Source organism: Lottia gigantea, assembly GCF_000327385.1.
Source record: "Lottia gigantea unplaced genomic scaffold LOTGIsca_17, whole genome shotgun sequence".
Classification (NCBI taxonomy): domain Eukaryota; kingdom Metazoa; phylum Mollusca; class Gastropoda; family Lottiidae; genus Lottia; species Lottia gigantea.
This window is the reverse complement of record NW_008708133.1, coordinates 619,363-642,188: the sequence shown is the minus strand read 5'-3', so window position 1 is coordinate 642,188 and position 22,826 is coordinate 619,363. Positions and strand designations below refer to the sequence as shown.

The 22,826-nt window shown below is 31.3% G+C and overlaps 7 protein-coding genes across 7 annotated transcripts; 2 read left to right on the top strand and 5 right to left on the bottom strand.

Moving 5' to 3' along the window:
* Positions 1-1,573: 1,573 nt before the first annotated feature.
* Positions 1,574-3,482, top strand: LOTGIDRAFT_158420 (hypothetical protein; the record flags this gene model as incomplete). The annotated part of the gene is made up of 3 exons (XM_009051577.1): positions 1,574-1,709; positions 2,024-2,211; positions 2,412-3,482. 3 exons carry the CDS (start codon positions 1,574-1,576, stop codon positions 3,480-3,482), a joined length of 1,395 nt encoding a protein of 464 aa, XP_009049825.1.
* A 1,550-nt stretch (positions 3,483-5,032) lies between these two features.
* On the top strand, positions 5,033-6,375 carry LOTGIDRAFT_158419 (hypothetical protein; the record flags this gene model as incomplete). Its single annotated transcript, XM_009051576.1, has 2 exons — positions 5,033-5,931; positions 6,006-6,375. The coding sequence occupies 2 exons, from the start codon at positions 5,033-5,035 to the stop codon at positions 6,373-6,375; spliced, it is 1,269 nt and encodes a 422-aa protein (XP_009049824.1).
* A 149-nt stretch (positions 6,376-6,524) lies between these two features.
* Positions 6,525-7,370, bottom strand: LOTGIDRAFT_158418 (hypothetical protein; the record flags this gene model as incomplete). Its single annotated transcript, XM_009051575.1, has 1 exon — positions 6,525-7,370. The coding sequence occupies one exon, from the start codon at positions 7,368-7,370 to the stop codon at positions 6,525-6,527; it is 846 nt and encodes a 281-aa protein (XP_009049823.1).
* A 1,134-nt stretch (positions 7,371-8,504) lies between these two features.
* LOTGIDRAFT_158417 (hypothetical protein) lies at positions 8,505-9,348 on the bottom strand (the record flags this gene model as incomplete). Its single annotated transcript, XM_009051574.1, has 2 exons — positions 8,505-9,060; positions 9,119-9,348. The coding sequence occupies 2 exons, from the start codon at positions 9,346-9,348 to the stop codon at positions 8,505-8,507; spliced, it is 786 nt and encodes a 261-aa protein (XP_009049822.1).
* Positions 9,349-10,430: 1,082 nt separating this feature from the next.
* Positions 10,431-10,982, bottom strand: LOTGIDRAFT_113491 (hypothetical protein; the record flags this gene model as incomplete). Its single annotated transcript, XM_009051573.1, has 2 exons — positions 10,431-10,727; positions 10,767-10,982. 2 exons carry the CDS (start codon positions 10,980-10,982, stop codon positions 10,431-10,433), a joined length of 513 nt encoding a protein of 170 aa, XP_009049821.1.
* Positions 10,983-10,990: 8 nt separating this feature from the next.
* Positions 10,991-11,535, bottom strand: LOTGIDRAFT_158416 (hypothetical protein; the record flags this gene model as incomplete). The annotated part of the gene is made up of 2 exons (XM_009051572.1): positions 10,991-11,310; positions 11,361-11,535. 2 exons carry the CDS (start codon positions 11,533-11,535, stop codon positions 10,991-10,993), a joined length of 495 nt encoding a protein of 164 aa, XP_009049820.1.
* A 472-nt stretch (positions 11,536-12,007) lies between these two features.
* On the bottom strand, positions 12,008-12,912 carry LOTGIDRAFT_158415 (hypothetical protein; the record flags this gene model as incomplete). Its single annotated transcript, XM_009051571.1, has 2 exons — positions 12,008-12,510; positions 12,777-12,912. 2 exons carry the CDS (start codon positions 12,910-12,912, stop codon positions 12,008-12,010), a joined length of 639 nt encoding a protein of 212 aa, XP_009049819.1.
* Positions 12,913-22,826: the final 9,914 nt, after the last annotated feature.

Here is a 22,826-nt window from a genome sequence, read left to right as displayed (position 1 = left end):
ACATCCGGTTTTTAATAGCCTCATTTTAAGTAATGTATTTTTAGTCTAGAGAAGGGAGATAACTCTTTTTTGGATAAAAAAAAACAGACTAAATTAATTCATTTAAAAATAGGATGAGTTTAATTCTAAAACACGAACAACACAGATTCGAAGATTATTCGGGCGATTCTTCATTATTTTCTCTAGGTAAAACAATAATTCCAAAAGTAGCTAGCTTTGTTTCAAAAAACAAAACACCCCTTTCAACCGGAGCTAAAGCCATCGGCTCAATCGCGGAAGCGGGAAAGAGTATAAGCGACACAGTGAAACAATCTAACGAGTTGAAAGAATTAGAGCTAATAAGAGAACTTCGAAACAGGAGATTAGAAGAAAGGAAAGGAAAAGGTTTTAAAGATATAGGATAAAAATGATAGTCGCTCACACTCCAAAAACTTATTTCGGTTCAGGAGATATACAAAAATCACTGGGTTCTCTTCCTGGATTTCCATGAGCGAAATATCCCGGAGAAAAACATCTTTCCGGTCATAATTACACCGGTCCAGGTACTAGGTTAGATCTGCGATTAGACGAAAACGATAAACCCAAACCAGGGGAAGAACCAGTCAATAGAGTTGACGCCGCTGCGCTTAAACACGACACACTATACAGAAAGACATAAACTTCAGACACGAAGCAGACAGACAAATGATAATCGAACTTGAAAATATTCCAAATCCAATTTTCAAAGAGAGAATGGAAAGAGCATTAATCATTAAACTGTTAAAAGCAAAGATGAAATTGGGCATGGGATTAGCTGATGAAATTCACAAAGAATTTAGAAAAACTAAAAAATTTTAAAAGTAAAAGTGTTTGAAAAAGATGAAATATGGTCAGCCGATTAAATTCATATGCCAGTCGAAAGAGGATTTAAATATTGCTTAACAGTTATAGATTTGTATACGAGATATGTATGGGTTATTTCTTTGAAAAACAAAACTGGATTATTAGTCAAACATGCATTTGAAACGATTATGAAACAATCTAACCGACATCTAGAAAAACTGTGGGTAGATAAAGGAAGTGAATTTTATAACAAAAATATGAAATCTCTGGGATTTGAAATTTACAGTACTCATAACGAAGGTAAAGCTGTAGTAATAGAAAGATTTAACAGGACTCTAAAAAATAAATTATTAAAAAAATTCACGGAATTGAAATCTCAAAAATGGCTTAAAATATTACCAGAGGTTGTAGATGAATACAATAACAAAATTCATTCATCTATAGGTGTCACACCAACACAAGCCTAGAGTAATCCAAATATTATAAAGTCAATTAACGCGCAACATAACTACGAAAATGAAATAAAGAATTTAAATATCAAACCCAAATTTAAAGTCGGAGATCGAGTTCGTATTTTCAAATATAAAAGCAAATTCGAAAAAGGTTACGTTGGATACTGGACGAACGAAATATTCATCGTTGATAAAGTAAACAGCACATCACCTCCGACATATGAATTAATCGATCAAGACAAAGAACAAATCATAGGAAGGTTTTATCAAAACGAACTTCGAAAAACCGACTTTTAAAAATGAATGAATTTCTCGATAAATATGGAACCGATACAACTACAAACTTTCAACTTATGAGATGGACGAATGAGTTAAATATATCACCGTTTTATTATTGTATGAGAGATGAAATAAATGATCTGAAATATAAGAAAGGTAAATTTTACGCGATAACAAATATACATTCTTCCGATCAAAAAAGGAGTTCATCATTCTGCTTTGTACAAAGACTCTGACTTTTATTTCTTCGATTCTTATGGATTAGAACCCACTGAAGAGATAATCCAATTAACTAATAAACCAATCAAATGTTCAACATTTCAAATTCCATTACCGGGACAAAAGTTTTGTGGTCAGTGGTCACTTTGGGTTTTATATCAGTTGAGTTGAGGAAAACAGTTCGAAGAAATTGTATTAATTTAACTCAATAAAAATGGCGAACAAGTTTTGATTAGGTTCTTTATCTTTAGAAACTAAAAAACCTAACAGTACAACGTGGATAAATAAAGCGAAACCTTACTTTGTGGATCAAATCGGAGACACTCTTCAAGGTGATTTAGATATGAACAATTTTAGCATAACTAATTCAAAGTCTCCGGAAAACGATAATGACGCCATTCACAAGAAATATTTACGAGAACAAATATATTCAATTGAAGTAAATAAAAACCATTTAGAAGATAAAATAAGTAATGTGAACAGATTCTTCAAACGTCAACAAATAATAAAAATTTTGTTAATGATACTAAACTACAACAAGAGGTACAAAGATTAATAAGTTTTATTCAAAAAGAATTGGTCAACGTAGTGAACAAAACTGAGTTACAAAATTTAATTTCATTAATATCTAAATTAGAGGATAAGATTGCAAAACAAAAATTAGACATTCAACAATTGATAGATAACATTCCAGATGAAAATGAAGATACGTTTCAACAGGAATTAAATGCTCTGGAAACTAAACTTAACAGTGAATTACAAAAAGAACTAACAAATATTAAAAAACAAATACAAAACATAGATGATAGCGAAATCAAAACCTATATTCAACAACAAATACAAAACATAGATGATAGCGAAATCAAAACCTATATACATCAACAAATACAGAACATTGATGATAGTGTTATTCAACAACAGATAACTACTATTAATAACCTAGTTTTGAAACAGGACAAAAATATAGTCGCATTAGAAAAAAAGTTTCTCAAGAAAGAATCATATTATTTCAATCTTCCATTTAAAAATTTGAGAGATTACAATACTTCTATTACTGATATTTTTGATAGATCAAGAGACTATGAATATAAAAAATATGGAATTACAGCAAATATTAGAGTATATTCTCCAACTAGTATTAATCACCCCCAATATATTTTTGATTCAAATCTTGATTTATATTCAATACCTTTTATTTTTCATGGAAAAATTACAATTGAAATAACTTTCCCCTTTCAGGTAAAAGTTGATTCAATATTCTTCAAACAAATCTCATATTCATCAAATATAAAATTTATCATTCGTAAAGTTCTTCAGTTTATCAATGGTACAAAAAATGTAGAAACTAAAGAATTAGAAATTAACGACGAAAACACCATGGTTGATCACTTATATGAAATTAAAACGAGTGGAAAATATATAGATAGGTTTAGAATGTTAATCATACCAGATAAAGAAAAACATGGATTTATATTGAGAGATTTTGATATGATATTGGAAACGGAAACTCCACCATCAATGAATATTATTAGAAATCCAGAACCACAAAAAGAAACAAACAGTTATGAGTTTTTACGAGCAACAGAGTTTGAATATGTAAAACTATATTTTGTTGATAATGATATATTTACCTCAAATGATATTCATAAAAGTCAACAAAAACAAACATTTTTAATAAGAGATGATGCATATGTTTATAGTTTCTATTGAAAAACCAAATTTTTCAGTTCATCTGAATAAGATTAATGATTCGAAAGAACAAATATCATTAGTAACTGTAAAAGTTGTTTTTATTAATCCTATAGATCTTAGTTACTTTCCATCTTTTGGTTTATCAGAAGTTCACTTAATTTAATTACCTAAAAAATGGAACTCGAAAGTAGACACAATATATGATAGAAAAACAAAACGAACTTAAAGAAAAACTATAACAATTCAACAAATGCAGAAAAACATGGAGTAGAATCGATTCTGTTTTCAAAACATTAAGTACAGTTTTGACAGTAGGAATAACGGTGGCAACAGCCGTAACCGGTGGATTAATGCTTCCAATAATTGTCCCAACTGTATTAGCCGCGTTCACTGCCGTTCAAACTTCATCTTGTGGACTGATTACTTTAGGTTTTACATCAAAACAGAAAGCTCATTATAAAAGGAAAACAGAAATTTTAAATACATATCTTAATAAATTGTTTATATTTTTCGAAAGATCGAGAGAAGACAAGAACATAACAGTTGAAGAATTAGAAAAATTCAATGAAATTTTAGATAAATTTGATGTAGAAATATCATCAATAAAAGTTAAAAATTCCTAGTTAAAAATAGTTGCTTTAAAAATATGAATAAAATTGAAATTTTAGACGATAAAAAATTCATATCAATTAAAATTTTAGACGATGTTATTGACAAGATTATCTCTGATGAATTAAAAAATATGAATAAAATTGAAAAATTCATATCAAATAAACTTTTTTCCAATATTATTAAGATTATCTCTGATAAATCTATAACATTTAAAGGTCAAATTGGAATAAATGGAGGATGGAGGATATAAACAAGGCATGCAATTTGTAGGTTTTAATGCCAAAACTTTTCGCAATTTCTTCGCAACAGTGGATATAAAATCGGATGCTTCTGATTGGTATTTCACAGGAAAAATGATTTTCCGTAAAAACAATTTCAAAGAAATAAAAAGATCAAAAAAGGGTAGTGGTGTTACCCTACTCAAAAAGATAAATGAATATATCGGTATAAATTGTTATATACCGAGCGATGGATACTGCTTTGTAAAGTGCGTTAATCGTGTTTTAAACGAAGACTACGCAAGAGATTTTCAAGATTTCATCAACAGTTTTTCAAAATCAAACAGAAAATGAGTTATAACATCTGCTAGAATCTGCGAATTCAATAAGAAATTTAATACCTCTTTTCAAATTTATAAGCCCAAACGTAGACATTTTCAACCAAAGAAAGTATCCGAAGAATTATATTGGTTTTTTTATTTACACAAAGAACATTTCTGTTTGATAAGAAGAAATAACAAAACCTTAGGCATTAAAGAAATAGAAGATAATTACGATGAAAATGTATGGAGAACTTGTAAAGATGATAATGCGATAACGCAAGTTTCACCTCTAAAACTAAACGTTTTTCCAACGATTCCCGATGATTGTTTATACGCATGGGATTGCAAAACCTATAACGAAAATAAAGCCATACCTTATTCTTGCACGTTAATCAATTTAGAAAAACTAAGAAAAATGTTAAACAGAATAAATAATCTCTTTCCAGATTTAAAGCCGACAGATCCCATTCAAGAAGAATTTTACAACAAACTCATGACTAATATAGTAGAAATATTTATAGGTACAGATTGCATCGATCAAATGTTACAACGTTTAGGAAAAATAGATAAAAAAAGAATAACATTAATTGCTCATAACGCTAGCGGTTTTGATAACTGGATCATGATCAGAAACGTAAAAAAACTAACACAATGCCCTTTAAAAACGACCAGAGGAATTCTGTCTCTGCCTTTAACTAATTCATTCACTGATGAAGATTTACAGAAAAAATGGAAAAGACAGAAAGAAATAAAGGGTAACTCTAATTATTTGCAAAATATTAATTTCATATGTTCCTATCAACACGAATCATCTAGTTTGGCAGCATGGGGAAATTCATCTAATCTACCAATGAATTTGAGAAAGATCGGGGATGTTAATATTGCAAAATACACTAAAGATAATTGGGAATCTTTAAGACACGAATGGGAACCTTACGCTAAAAGAGATACGTTATGTCTCGGAGCTTGTTTGATAAAATACAATCAAGTAATGAAAGAAGTTGTATTTCAGAATATTTCCAATAGTCAAGCGACTTTAAAAGCCAACTATGATTCACACGTCAAAAGCTATGAAAAAGTAAATGATAGTCAATATATAGTTGAGATAAATGAAGAAGAAAAAGAATTTATTCCTCCTAAATCTACACGACTAACACCTAGTCATTTGGGATCATTCGTTTTATCTCACAGTAAAAAAATAATGAATAATTTTATTCACGTGATAGATGGATTTTATAAGCCTGAAATATACTATACGGATACCGATAGTTTATACATTGCGTCTAGCAATAGAGATAAATTAAATGAAGCTGGGTTGGTGTCCGAAAATGATTATTGTAAAGGAAAGAATGATTACGGTGATGGTGGAATTATATTTGGTTTATTAGCGCCAAAGTTAAATACAATATCATTCTAACTTCCGATGGTTTTTTAAAAGCAAAGAAAACGTTTAAGGGTTACTCTAAAGATAAGATATCCGTAGAAGATTATATTCGATTAGCTAGTGGACTCGATGTAACGAATGAATTTAAGAAACCTTGGGTAAAAAGTTCCACCAATGGAGTAGTTATTCCAAAGGATGATGATAAACAAAAAAGAGTTTTTAGAAGTTATCTAAATCTCGTTAAGAGAAAAGCACCAAACAGTGAAGGAATCATATATCCTTACAACGACGGAAAAGAATTGAACATGGATGAAAACTACGAATTTGATGATCACGATTATCTAACTATTCAAGAAGAGAATGAAGAGTGTTAATTTTTTTGTTTTAAATGAAGTTGAATAACAATTTCCTCGTTACCAAAATCTATAAACCTATTTTTACCATCTTTTATTTCCAGATTTATATCTATAATCATAAAGGAATTAAGTGGTAAATACGTCGTTGAAATGGTTTCTCGATAATTCTATATCCTATCGGTACAGTAAATGTTGGAAGACTGTAAATAATCTGACGTTTGTATACAATTTACTTCATTATATTGTCTGTGCGATCCATGACCTTCTAATATTACTCGTAATCTATTAAGCAATTCTTCGTTGTTGTCGGATAAAAAGGTCATACCTTGTCCAGATGCCACCATATCTTCGAATTCATCTATTTCTTGTATGATTGGTGGATTGTCTTCATTATAATCACCCACTTCGTCAACTTCGTATTTATCTTTATGTTCAATTGCTTTTATAATTTTTTTAACATCTTTCAATCTTTTTGTGTCGGGTCCTCTATTTTTAATTAGATGTAAAAATTTTGAGTATGCTACTAAATCCTTATAATCGGCAATATAAATATCCTCACCATTCATTAAATCTATTAATCCTTCTGTTGTTGTAAATATAAAGTCTATTGTATCGATTTTGAATGAAGGGTAAAATTGATCAAATTTTATTCTATATCCATTAAACAATAACCCATCATTATCAACAATTGGTGAAATGGTCTTTGGTAAATCTGGGTTTGAAAAATAATGATTTATATCATATAATGACCTAATTATAATACCATCAATGGGATATTCTATTTGATGAGGTTCTATAGGAAGTGTGGGTTCTATAGGAGGTGTGGGTTCTATAGGAGGGATAAGTCTCTTTTTAATATCCTCTTGAGATTTTAATATGGATTGAAATAGAGTTTGTAGATTTTCCGTTAATCCGAGTTGTTGTAATCTGTTATTTTCAACTTGGGTCTTTATTTTATTCTTAGCTTTGATATATTCTCTATTTCTTTTTAAAATATTATTCCAATTATCCATTTTTAAAAAAATAAAATTTAACAAATATCTGTCATAACTCTTTCACTTGCAGGTTTTCTAGTATTAACGAATATATATCCATGATCATCTGGGTTTTTCCATTGAGCTTTACAAACCTTTTTAAATGCATCTCTGTCCATTCCGTGATTTATCGACTGAATGATTTGAGATAAATCTTTATCGTTTAATTCAAATAATGAAAAACAATTTGCATTTTTTCTAATAAACATAGAATCCATCCCGTAAAAAGATTAGGATTGGTATATGCAGTGACAGTTGTGTTGTCTTCCCTTCGTGAAGAATTCTTGTTGAACAGCTTGATTTCTTTGCGCTACGCAGTCGTCAAACAATATTAAGTTCTTTCGTTTGCTATCGATATTCGACAAATCGAATCGAAATCTAAAAGGTTTGGTGTTGTCAACATGTTAAAAGTGAGATGAGTTTTCCCAGAACCGGAACTACCGCATATACACATGAGCATAGGGTTATTAGGAAATATTTCTGAATGATTAAATTTTTTACCCATTTTTTATTATTTTAATTTGTTCCAAAAATAACTCCTTCTCCTTTATACTTTGAAAGAAATATTCCTTCTCCAGTGTGTATATTGTTTAAAAATATTCCATTACCCTTATGTTTAATTTGACTTCTCCCGTGTCAATACTATCTACTAATTTATTTAATCCTTAAACAGTTTTCTTGGTTTCTTCCCCAAATCATTTCTCCCGCCGCTGCAATACCACCAAATATTAAAGGTAAAAGGAAAGGTAAAAATCCACCTTCTTTTGCGTTCGCGTCAATTCTTTCTAAATCTATATCGTCTCTGACTTTACAATATTTGTATTTATCAATAAGTTTTTTAGTTATGTTGATTTTTCTATCGTTGAATGTTATTACAGTTGGTGAAGCTGTTCCAATAATATTCAATTTTCATAACTAAAATTTCTGGTTTCATTTTTAAGGGTGTATTTTTTACTCAATTCTTATCATTCTTCTATCTGCTATTTGAATTAAATGTTTTGCTTCTTCCAATAATAAACAATAACCTGTTACATCTCCTTGGGTTTTTTCAATATGAATATTTATGTTCACTCCTGTTTTGAAAAGATCTTCTTGGTGAGCTGATAGATCAAATCAGAAAATTGGCTGATTAAGTGCAAAATCTACATATTCAAACTGAGGTAGATTTCCAAATAATTCATACATATTTTTATAGTTTCTATACAATTCATTATAATCCTTTGAGGTTGGGTTAATTGTTAAAGGTTGGTTAGGATAATTATCGTAGTTTAATCTTACTTGAACTTTATGGATTAAAGGATCTTGAGTTTGGTTCATTGCCACTCTAAAGACATTATTGTTATTCGTTTGAGAATCTGGTAAGTTCTTGAAACCAACCATTAAATATCTTGCTGGTTTAATAGTGTTAGTGATTGGCCAGGTGGTGGATTCTCCCGTTAAAGATATGCTACCTACCGTGTTACGATGAAGAAAAGCTATTTCGATATCTTTAGTTAACGAATTGAATATTCTCGTTTCTACTTCAATTGATGGTGTTATTACGGGTATGAAAAGTTGGAGATTCGTTATTTCTAATTTTGCATCTGAACCATTCTCTCCAAAGAATATCTTATCGTCGTTGATTTCTCTTTGTAGATGAATTTTATATGGTAACCCTATGGAAACTTTTCTGTGTTCCAACAGACCGAATAAAGGATATATATTTCCAATTTACGTAATTACCCCACCTATTATTCTCAACAATATTATTGTACTGAAGTACTCGTTTTTCGAATCCATGATTAGCTGCTCGTGCTACTCTTTCTATTGTGTTTCGAGCAACAACTCTCACTCTAGCTAAATCAGAATCATTTGCAAGATTTCTTACCGGTTCTTTTAAAACACTTCCATCGCCAACATCGGGTATCCAACCCGAGACTGAATCGAAATCTTTAGGATATAAAACTGTTTTCAACATTGTGTGGAATTCCCCAGGATGTTTGATTGTTTCTATCGGATTTGAACCAGCTTCCAAAAACCTCTAAATAAAGATGGAAAGAAATTGTTTTCTAACGTTGTATATGTTTGTGGAACACGATTTTCATTGGAAGTTCCATCTTTAATTTTGAAATCGCATCTGAAATAAGCATCGGAAAGAAGCAACCAATTCGATAATGAATTTATTTCGAAGGTAATTCTACCACCATTATTCAATTGGGATTTAGAACCAACAGTGGGTGAGATGATAATATAATCCTCTTTTTTTTGTTAAACGAATAACGAATCGGATCGTATAATCTAAAGATTGGATCTAGTATTTTATTTGCCACTTTTAAGGTTTAAAATTTGAGTAGAAAATTTCAAAAAAGAGTTATCTCCCTTCTACATTATTTTAATATGCTTTTTTTGATGGAATGTAGGAAATTGATTGAAAGTTTTTTTGGTGTATGAAATGTAGGGAATTTAGGATGTTTTATGAAATGTAGGGAATTTAAGTCTTTTTTAAGTGTAAGAATTTATGAAATGTAGGATGTTTTGCTATAAGAATTTATGAAATGTAGGGAATTCAGGTCTTGTTTATTTGGAGCTCATAGATTGGTCGCATTTTCCCATGAAATGAAATGGAATGTGGAAAAATGCGACCAATCTATGAGCTCATATACTACTTGGGGAATCTTTATGAAGGAAAGGTTCTACACGAGGGGCGAGTCTCTTTTTAATATCTTCTTGACTTTTTAATATTGGTTGAAATAGAGTTTGTAGATTTTCTATTAATCCAAGTTGTTGTAATTTGTTATTTTCAACTTGGGTCTTTATTTTATTCTTAGCTTTGATATATTTTCTGTTTCTTTTTATAATATTATTCCAATCACCCATTTTTAAAGAAATAAAATTAACAAATATTTGTCATAACTCTTTCACCTGCAGGTTTTCTAGTATTAACGAATACATATCCATGATCATCTGGGTTTCTCCATTGTGCTTTGCAATATTTTTTAAATGTATCTCTATCCATTCCGTGATTAATTGACTGAATAATTTGAGATAAATCTTTGTCGTTCAATTCGAATAATTTGCATTTTTTCTAATGAACATTGCATCCATACCGTAAAAAGGTTGGGATTGGTATATACGATGACACTTGTGATGTTTTCCCTTCGTGAAGAATTCTTGTTGAACAGCTTGATTTCTTTGTGCTACACAGTCGTCAAACACTATTGAGTTCTTTCGCTCACTATCAATTTTAGACAAATCTAAATCATTACCATTTTTCGTAAGAAAAACTTTTATGTCCGTTGGATTGAAAGATAGAATCTTTTCTTTTATATATGTATCTAAGATATCTTTTATTTCTATCTCATCGTTGTCTTCATTTTATTTAAATATGTCTTGAACGTCTTTCTTTGGTATATATTCTAAAGCTTTGAGGAATTGATAATATGATTGCTCTGGTGTTGTTGTGTAGATATATAAAGAATCGAAGTCTAAAAGTTTTGGTGTTGTCAACATGTTAAAGGTCAAATAAGTTTTCCCAGAACCTGAGCTACCGCATATACACATTAGCATTGGGTTACTAGGCAATATTTTTGAATGATTAAATTTCTTTCCCATTTTTTATTCTATATTTTTGTTCCAAAGTTTTCCTCTCCAGAACGTTTGTTTTTAAAAACTATGGCATTACCCTTATGTTTGACCTTCATTTCTCCGGTGTCGATTTTATCTATTAGATTACTTAATCCCTCTTTAACAGTTTTCTTGGTTTCTTCACTAAATCGATTTCCAAATTTTTTAACTGTTCCAAATATATCTGCTACTCCCGAACCTTGTGCTATCTTTTCCATTTCCATATTATGTCTACGTTTTTCACTTTTTTCAGCATCAGCTGCTTTCTTGGCGTTGATGGCTTGTGTTATCCGAGCCGCCTCACCAGCTGTCGCCTCTGCCGCAGCCAGATCAGCAAATATCAGAGGTAGGAAAGGAAAAATCCACCTTCCTTTACACTCTTGTCAATTCTTTCCAAATCTATATCATTTCTAACTTTACAATGTTTATATTTATCGATAATTTTTTTAGATATATTCTTTTTACCATTGTAAGTTATTGCAGTTGGTGATTCCGTTTCGATAGCTTCTATTATTCTTTTTACTAAAGTTGCTGGTTTCATTTTTAAGAGGGTAATTTAAATAATTATTCTATACGAATCATCCGTCTGTCGGATATTTTAATTAAATGTTTTGCTTTTTCCAATAATAAACAATACCCGGTTACATCTCCTTGTGTTTTTTCAATATGAATATTTATATTCACCACTGTTTTGAAAAGATCTTCTTGGTGAGCTGATGGATCAAAACAGAAGATTGGGTGATTAATTGCAAAATCTACATATTCAAACTGAATTTCCAAATAATTCACACATATATTTATAGTTTCTATACAATTCATTATAATCCTTTGTGGATGGATTATTTGTTAAAGGTTGGTTAGGATGATTATCGTTGTTTAATCTTACTTGAACTTTACGGATTATAGGATCTTGAGTTTAGTTCATTGCTACTCTAAAGACATTATTGTTATTCGTTTGAGAATCTGGTAAGTTTTTCAAACCAACCATTAAATATCTTGCTGGTTTAATAGTGTTAGTGATTGGCCATGTAGTGGATTCTCCAGTTAAAGCTACCTATTGTATTGCGACGAAGAAATGCTATTTCAATATCATTAGTTAATGAGTTGAATATTCTCATTTCTACTTCAATTGATGGTGTTATTACCGGTATGTAATGTTGGAGATTCGTTATTTCTAATTTTGCATCTGAAGCATTCTCTCCAAAGAATATCTTATCATTGATTTCTCTTTGTAGATGAATTTTATATGGTAACCCTAAGGAAACTTTTCTGTGTTCCAACAGACCGAATAAAGGATATAACTTCCAATTTACGTAATTACCCCACATATTATTCTCCACAACATTATTGTACTGAAGTACTCGTTTTTCAAATCCATGATTACCTGCTCGTCCTACTCTTTCTATTGTGTTTCGAGCAATAGCTCTCATTCTAGCTTCATCTGCATCATTTGGAACATTTCTTACCGGTTCTTTTATAACACGCCCATCGCTAACATCGGGTATCCAGCCTGAGACTGAATCGTAGTTTTGGGGATACAGAACTGTTTTCAACATTGTGTTAAATTCCCCGGGGTGTTTATGGTTTCTATGGGATTTGAACCAGCTTCCAAAACCATTTCAGTAAATAAAGATTGGAAGAACTTGTTTTCTAACGTTGTGTTGGTTTGCGGTACACGATTCTCATTGGGAGTTCCGTCTGTGATTTTGAAATCACATCTGAAATAGGCATCAGACAGAAGCAACCAATTCGATAATGAATTAATCTCGAAAGTGATCCTACCCCTATCATTTAGTTGAGACCTAGAGCCAACGGTTGGTGATATGATAATGTAAACTTCTTTTTTCTTATCAAACGAATAACGAATTGGATCATATAATTGAAAGATCGGATCTAATCTATAATTCTTTACTGCCATTTTTAAAGATAAAAATTTGGATAGGTTGTTTTCGGATCATTGTAAAAGTTTCGAGAAAAAAAAGAGACTAATAAAAACTGTCTACAAACTGGATGATAAAGAAAACAAGAAAGCCATTTTGATATGTATAAAGGGCGTTATAGTATGCTCTGTATTTTTATTAATTTTTCCATCTAATGAAGGGATAATAGGAATCTGATTGAGTTATTTTAACAGTTCAAGATGTCGGACAAAGGAATCTATCTTCAAATTTGTGTTTCGGAGATGAATTACTAGTAAATTCTATGATGATCTATATAGTCAACAATTAAGTATTTACTTCTTGTGTGATATGTAGTCCTTCTATATATATATCATCCCCAAATCACTACAGATTCATTATTTTTAACAGTTCAAGATGTCGGACAAAGGAATCTATCTTCAAATTTGTGTTTCTGGGATGAATTACTAGTGAATTCTATGTTGACCTATATAGTCAACAATTACGTATTTACTTCCTTGTGTGATACTCCAATTCACTACACACCCTTTGTTAATTCTCTGAGACTTTCGAATATACTTATAATATACTATAAACACGATATTGAAGGTATTGACAAAACAATAACAGAGTAGCCCTTCTGTTAATTCTACTACCACTATAGAATCATTTATCATAATATGAAATTAAAGGTATTGACAAAAACAACAGATGAAAGTTCAATACCAGAAGATATGATAAATTGATATAAACCACCATCAAGTAAAACGACAGTTAACCAATGACGGGTAAGATTCTCCAGAAGGGAAGACAACCTAAGACAGGCGCTGTCGGGCTTGAATTGGGTGGAGTTGATATACAACGTCATAAAGTAACGCGACAGTTAACCAATGACGGGTAAGATTCTCCAGAAGGGAGGACAACCTAAGACAGGTGCTGTCGGGCTTGATTGTAGAATTACTACCAAAGGGGCATTAAGTTCAATACCTAATTGGAGGTGATCATAAGTAAGAAAAATATGGTTTTGTTGACTTTATAGGTTTAATATGGACTCTCAGTCAATCATCTCATAAACATTAAATTTGGAGAGAGATTTCCAATGTTTGATCATTTTAAACTGTTGAATTTCTTTATCTGTAGTGATAAAATTCCATGCACCCTTGTTAAATCTCTGAGACTTTCGAATATGCTTTTCGCTCTGAGAATTAACCTTAAAGGGAATACATGAAATTGAAGGTGTTGAATATCCCTTCTGTTTATTCTACAAGACTTTCGGATTACTACCAAAAAGCGGATTAAGTTCAATACCTAATTGGAGGTGGTAATAGATGAATGAATTATTCACAGAAAGAAAAAAATATGGTTTTGTATGACTTTATAGGTTAACATGGACACTCACTCAATCATCTTAGAAACATTTAATTTGGAGAAAGATTTCCAATGTTTGATCATTTTGAATTGTTGAATTTCTTTTTCAGTTGTTCCCATGATTTCCTTCTACAGAAAGAATAATTGATAGAAAAAAACATTCCATAGCCCTTATTCCATCAAAATAGCTTTCTTGTTTATATATATATATATTAAACATACATAACCTGTCCACGCTTTATGTTTACAAAAATTAATTGTGGTCTGAAAAAAAAAATTCCAAAGAAGAGTCGCTTTAATAAAGGGAAGGAAGTGTTGATAAAAAACAGACCACATCTATCCTATAATTTTAAAACCATTGCCTTTTTTGTTTTCTAATCTTTTATTTCGCATTTCTCTTATATGTTGTAATTCTTCCAACTCGTTAGATCTTTTCACTGCTTCGCTTATATTTACTCCTGCTTTTGCTACAGATCCAAGAGCTTGGGCTGCTGAGGAAATAAGGGATTTGTTGTTTGAGACAAAGTTGGCTACTTATGGGATGAGAGATGATAGAGCTGAGAAGAAACCATCTCCTTCGAATTTGTGTTGTTCGTGTTTTAAAATTAAACTCATTCTGTTTTTAAATGAGTTAATTTGAAGATATTGTAGGCTTTGGGCGCTTGGGGGTTGGTAAACAGGTACCCCTATAGGCTCCGGATTTATTAACCACGTACCTGCGTGTCGAGAAAGCGAAGAAAAAGGCGAGAAATTTTCCTCACTTTTTCGTCTTTTTTCTCGCTTTCTCGCCTTTTTTCTCGCTTTCTCGCCTTTTTCCTCGCCCTTTTTTACCCTTGCTTTCTCGCCTTTTTCGTCGCTTTGTCGTCTCCCGACTTCTCATGGCCACAGCCGGCTTCCATACAAACCCATCCAAAATATTGTACGATATACATGGCGTTATCGTAATAGCCAAAAACATGCCAAGCTGAATTAATTTTTTGTCGCCAGTCGGCCTTTTACCTTTTTTCCAAATACATGTACACAATTTCGATCAAAGCTACAGATCTGGTCATTCTGGAATCGTTTTAAAACTAAAATACTAAAAGCTTTTAAAAGGCAACCGATCAATAACAATAACGTGTCCTAAAAACTTCTAAAATAGTGGAGACCAATAGGTCATTTAATTGGATTTATAAATCAATATCTAGTTTCATTGATTAAAAAATATTCTATAATATGGTTTCATTAAGAGACAGATTTGGTTTTATGATTTGAAAATAGGTTTTGTATATTAACTGCATGTACACAACTTTTTATTTTACCTCTTTTATGGTTATATTTACAGTCTATATCATGTAATTAGTAAATGTAATATCAGCCAACTTTGGCCGGGAATCTTATTGTTATATTTATATTATGTTTTATCATAATGTACATGTATCTGATTCGTGACACAATGATTAATAAATTAATTTATTACGATTGCAATTATTACCTATCTAATAGAAATAATAATAATAGTAATAGAAATAATAATAGTAATAATAGTTATAATAGTAATAATATAATTATGATAATAATAATAATAATAATAATGTAATAGCTTTATTGGGACATAAAATATAGGCTTGGCTTGTTTAGCAATAAACGGTACACAAAGAATATAATACAAATCAAAACAATATGTGGGAGGAAAAACAAGGATATTTCTTCTTAATTAAGTTTAAAAAATAAAATAAAAGAATGGGCAGTAGGAATGAATATTGACAAGCTTTCAGAAAGATTAACATTATTATTTAAATAATTCCACATAATTGGACCTATGTATCTTAAAAAGGAGGGTTTAGGAATTTCATATCTGAGGTTGAAAGCAGAATAAGGTGTGTGGATATCATTTAAATACACAGGACATTTCTTGTTATAAATTTTATAAATATTAATATGTTTATAACTTAGTAATCTGTTATAAAAACAGTGGATAAATTCAAAGATATTGAGATAATTTAATGAGTTTTTAGAAAGGGATCACTGGAGATATTTTCCGACTAAAGAAAAATTTTAACAAAGAATAATTAGCTAATTCAATTTCTGAATTTATATTCAGTGACGACATGGTTTACAAACCTTTGTTTATAAGAAGGTGAAATAGAAAAGATCTATTAAAATTTTGGTTAATGCCAAAATCGGAAACTGATATGCAGGGAGAAGACATTTATTATTTTTTCTACTTCTGTGTTTTTGTAATATGTTGGATGTGATTATCCCTTTTGAAGTTTTTCAATTATGACACCGTATAATTAAAATTATTATTATATTATAATTATAAAAAAATTATAAACATTTTATTAAGTTTATTTTCATGTAATCTTTGTTTTAGATTTAATTAAATCATTTATAAAACTAACCTATTTCTTTCTTACGATGAATTTCGTAAAAAAGATTAAATCAATTAGTTTAAATTTGTCTAGAATAAAATGAAAAGAACCACTATTAACAAATTATACCAAAATGGCAGTCCCAATATGGTTGATATTAACTAGTTTATAATTTTTCTCAAATCCTCATGGATAAGGAGGCTATTATCTGTAGATATTAAATGGGTAAAAATCTTTTTTAATAGAAGATGAGCTTTGAAATATCAAGAGTGTCCTGTTCCAACTGTAAGTTGTATTACGAAATTGGTTACTATTGGAATTAAAGGACTATAAAAGAATTATAGTATATAATGTTTTTATAGATAATTGAATGATCGCTTTGTTCTGCCATCATCTTAGGCTATCAATAATATGCCGTTCAACTACTGTCACGAATGAAGTGTCACTGACATTTAAAATAGAACTTTTTAACTTACCTTCGACTTGGTAAAGAGAAGAAACTGGAGAACAATAATTTCCAGGTAGTGCAAAAAGACAGAATAATGGATTCAAGAATGATCTTCATGCAAGTGTCATTTCCCGGAATAATTCATTGTTTTGTTTTTCAATCTCCTAGACTAGAGAGCTAAATCATGACATCATCAACCTATATAAAATTATATAAATTATATAAACCAGGGTCACGTGACTCCTATTGCCTTAACGTTAGCAATTCCCGAGAGATTAACCGTGAATACACGGATGTTCCGTTTGTTTCGATAGACTAGTTGCACTGGTTTGGGTTTAGACCAAAAATTTCGAAGGCTATCAGAGATTTAAGTTGCAATTTGTCACTTTCGACAAAAAATAAATGATGTCGCCTTCCAGAATTTTATGGAATAAAGATCTAACTTACCTACCAAGTTTTTAATTCATTTCTAAAAATTTAATAGATAACACAAAATCAAGTTAGTTAGGGCTGTTCAACTGGTTTATCATAATGCCGTAATAATAATAGCTATCATTTTAACCTATACGGTTCGGTAGGTTTACATAGGCCGTCTATCCTATTTCACAAAAATTTTAAGATCAAATTTTACTTTGACGATTTTAATAATTACAGGGATTCTCAAGAGGTTTTCTAAATTTGTTATGTATACCGGGGACACCGACAACATTGATTTGAACCATTCCAATGTTCAACTAAGTTTCCGCAATTTCACTCAAATTAAGTGTTTGATGACGTCAATAATCGCTAAATATTCTTTATTACATAAGGCCATTCGGTCCGTCCGTTAACATTTCGTTGGAGCACAAAAAAGGTTACATTTACCCTTTTATAATTTATAACATTTCATTTTGCGAAATTCTGGCTTTGAAAATAGGGCACCTCTTTCAGTTTCGATCAATTTTCATGATATTTTGTTTTTTAAGACAGTGTCTTCTAGATTTGTTCGTGTCAGAGAATCAATTTAGAATTCATTAGATCTAACACTTGACGCTATTAAGCGCATATGAATTGACTTTCCAGAGTATGAAACAACGAAATTCCGTCATGCTAGGGAAGCCGACTGGATTGAAACCCTGAGCATCTAAGACAAAACAAGAAATTAACGTCAATCGGGTTCAAAGCAAGCTAACGCCAATCTTTACATAACAAAATAACCCTTTAATTGGGCGAGTAATTATTGTAGGCCTACCTTTTTTCAAATCAGAAATGAATAAAAAATACCAGAGAATCTAGAACGATTTTCTTATGAAGACCCTCCATGAGCGGCTTGCGACCTCAACAGAGCTGGCGCCACAGTTGAATCCTTAATCCATATGTACCCTATTTGTACGCCCAGTCTCGGGCCACCACTGACTCTCTCTTCTCCGAAGTATAATGAGGGTATACTGTTGTGGTTTGAACGTGAAATAACGTACGAATAGGTTGTTTATCAATTTCATAACGTCTTCAACTGAAAACAGTTAATTGCAATAGCAACCAGCAGCATGGAATTTGAAGTCGACATAACTAATTTCAACCTCTTCTAAACCTTGAAACACAACAAATTTTTATATTATATTTCATAATTTATACTTAAAAGGGTAGAAATATTTTACTTACCATTCATGCATATCATATTCCAAACTTCATATTTAATCGTTAATCTAGTTTATAATGCACAAAGAAGGTAGGCTTATCAACTTGATAGAAGGTTTAGTTATTATCAAATGGTGCTTGTGCACTTAGACTTGTTGATGATATCTAATCTACTCAAGAAAAACATAGATTATATTTTGCCTAATATGTTTAAGTATTTGCCCTTGAGTTATGAAAAGATGTCAAATATGACGCAAAAACACTAAAACAAATACAGTGTTTATCTGTTTAAAATTTTGTTCGCATCTGATAGTGATGATACCTTATTCAAATTTCAATTTCCTGATTAACTATGTGTGAGGTATCTGTCAAAATATGAGACGTGAGAGCAGTGATATTTGTATAATTGGGTGCATTTGGGCTAGTCATTTAGAAAAGATTTTGAGTAAACATGCCTCGCAAATTGATGAGTCACCCAAAATAGTGGAGAGACTGGCCCGTTACATATAACCAGGCCCTAAGCTAACTGTTGCCGAGTCTGACTTTAATATGAGCACAAAAAACAGTGTTTTCGGGAAATTTCCGCTGAAAATTGTGACCATTTGAAATGTCCATTTAAAGACATGAAGTGTGAGTTATTACTGTACACGTAGTCATTTATATTTTTTGACTAGGAATTTTCAAAAGACTGTTATTTCAAAGTTCTTTAACCTATGAAGATAATAAATTTTGTAAAATGTCTCATATCACTTTAATGTGCTAAAATATTACGATCATTGTATTTATATTTAATGAAAAATCGTTTTTCATCATAATCATGAAGAAATTATTATTCAAACCAACTCTGCTATTTTCTTGTCTGTTTTTTTTTTTTTGGCAAAAATTTCGGCTGTTTTAGAAAGTGATGATTATTTTGAAAATGACAGGCTATTAGAAGAAAGTACAAAATATTCCAACTTAAGTCTTTTCTATTTCTAGCAAATCAAAAACATGCTACTTTAGCTTTTCAATTTTAACTAAAAATCTGCTATAAGTAGGTGCTGAATGTTTTGAATGTAGATATATATTAGGAGCTATATACAATAATCACTCAAATGATTCTTGTTTTTCTGTTTGAAAGAAAATATTTTAGAGAATCATATAGATTTTGAAGTTTTTCAATGCTTATTTGGAAAAAAAAAATAAAACGTACCATCTGTGCTATTTTTTGTTTTTGTTTTGTTTGTCTTATAATAGAAAGTGTAGATTATTTTGAAAATACAGCTAATTAGACCTTAAAAGCTTTTTTATTAGAAAATCATTCATGCCAGCTTTTTCTCGATTTTTAGCTAAAAACTTACCATTGCAGAAAAACATGCAAGCACAGACTGGGGAAAAATCAGGTATGTCGGCGAAACAATATTATGAAATAAAAAGATAAAATAAAACAGGGTGATAGAGGTTTTAGCTTTCTGTTTCTATAACCTACATCCTATAAATTAAAAGTACAAGGAGAATAAATGTGACTACCAATGTGAATTGAAATATAACTATTTCGTTAACTATTTTGGAATTCTTTAGTATTGTATCATCTATGAACCCCACTAGATACCAGATTGATCCGAAGATTCCAGACTATTCTTGTGTAAGTTTGTTTATCATCATTATCATCAAAATCAATATTGTTGGTATTGGAGCTATATCTAGAAGGCCCACATGTATGTTATTTATAGTTCCATAATTATAATAATTCTTAAAACGCAAACTGTTATATAGACCTTTTGTGTCTGTCGCTTATTTCAATCAAGAAAATATTGCACCATACTATTCATTGGGAGCTTTAGCGTTCGATTCCGCCATGATATAAATTATGTTAATGTTATAAACAAATTTATGATCGATATAAAATCGTGCACGGCCCCGGTCACTAGTGCTTACAGTTACTGTCGCCTACAAAATAATAATGCAGTGTGTAATAATTCCCACACAATGAAAACAACATATCCATGTTAGGAATGAACTCTTCCAATATTTCATTTCTCAAAAGTACAAAATGACAGGGTTTGAATAAGATTAGAATACTATTCTCACAAAATCTCTGACCTAGGTCATGAAGTAAGAGACACATGACGGTATTTGTACATTTTTGTTTATTCGATATGGCTATAATCATCTGAAGTCACCTATTCAGTTCCTAGATGCTGCAGGACATTTGCTCTTGTAAAAAAAAAACATTATACAATGTTATGGCAATGTAAATTAAAAAGTTCTATTCTGTTTATGTATTTAAGATATGGTGGACTTTTCCAATTAGAGGTTGGGTAGCACTGATAGCAGGCGTCACTGAAAGTAAAAGGTGCATGACTTTGTTCATTGTAGACTGTAGGCATTAGTGGATGTAGGCATTAGTGGATGTAGGCATTAGTGAATGTCACCCCGTGCATTGCCATAATCACGTGATCAAATCTGGCCAACCAAACGTTATGCGTTCTAAGCAAACAAACAGACATCAAACCCCTAAATATTCATTATTAGAATATGAAAACGAATTAGAACGAGTTTATTTTTAATGCTGGCGTTTGGTGCATCCTCGGGTTTCAGTAATGTTAAATCTGTCTCGGTAATGAAAGGCAGATTTCGTTGTGTTTCATGATCGAGCTTCTTACAAAAACTTACAAATGTTAAATTTGCTAAGTTGCCTGAATGGTGTATCCCAGCAAAATGCATCCTCATTAGTAAAACGATCCCTCCTCATCGTCGTTTAGTGTTCACAGCAGAACTTCTTGTTATCAGTGGCGCGTTAGATCCGAGGATACCAAACCTAACCGAAGTAAACCATCCATCAGTAGTCATCTGCAAACTGATAATGTAACAAGTTTCAATGCAGAAACATAAGAGAACATCTTAAAAAATAAATGTCAATTGTTATTTTTAGATACATTAATTAATTTTACTGAGTCAAAGGGAGTCTTTGTTATAAGAAATATAATCCTGAGCCTTAAATTTGTCGGGAAATGTCTGGAAATCCCGTTTCTGGGCGTCTAATTCTCAAAATTTTCTAAGCAGCATACCACAGACCTTATACAAATAATCTTGAACCTAAAATTCGCAAAGAAATGTCAGGAAATCGCGTTTCCGGGCGTCTAATTCTCAAAATTTTCTAGGCGAGATCTATCAGACCCAAATAAACCTTAGATACGCCAGGAAATGTCTAGAGGAAGTCCTCAGACTTGTTTCCAGGCTTTAAAGAAACCGACAGTGTGATTAATGACACGCCAACGGCATATTTATACCCTCCCGAAGATCCATAAGAACCCGGAAACAATGGTTTTTACCGAACATTATACCTAAGGGTCGACATATCATTTCAGTCTGCTCCAGCGAATCTTATCGAGTCCATCACATCCAAAAGACACATCTAATTTTGTTGAAAAAATAAAGAGTTTAGAAATCCCGGAAAATGCCTTCTTCATATCAATGGACGTTAGTAACATGTATACCAATATTGACAACGAAGCCGGTTTGAACGCTGTAAAAAAATGCTTTGAGAGAACTCCTGACCCAAAACGGCCCGATTCTGAAATTCTTAAATTACTCGAAATTTGTTTAAGACGGAATGATTTTTATTTTAACGGTAAGGTTTATCTTCAGACTTCAGGAACAGCAATGGGTAAGAGATTTGCCCCAAGCTATGCCAATATATTCATGGCTGAATGGGAACGCGAAATTGATTGGATCTCTCCTTTCAAACCACTTTTCTGCGGACGTTTTTTGGATGACATATTTTTAATTTGGCAACATACTATTCAGGAATTCTGGAAATACTTCGAAACTCTAAATAAACATCACCCATCAATCAAATTAAAGGCAAATATTTTATAAGTGATCACAGCATGGACTTTCTCGACACAACTTTTATTGGAAAGCTCTTTTCATCCTAAACATACATTTTCAGGCATAATAAAATCGCAAGTTTTACGGTTCCGTAGAATTTGCACCAGAACAGAGGATTTTGATGATGCGTGTCAATTAGTCTTTAAGAAATTGCGAGAGCGGGGATATTCAAATCGATATCTCCGCAGCATTAAAAGCAAAACTCTTTCAGAAATTGAGAATCGGAACACAATCCTCGTTCCGGTAAACTCTAATCAATCTTTCGGATCACGGC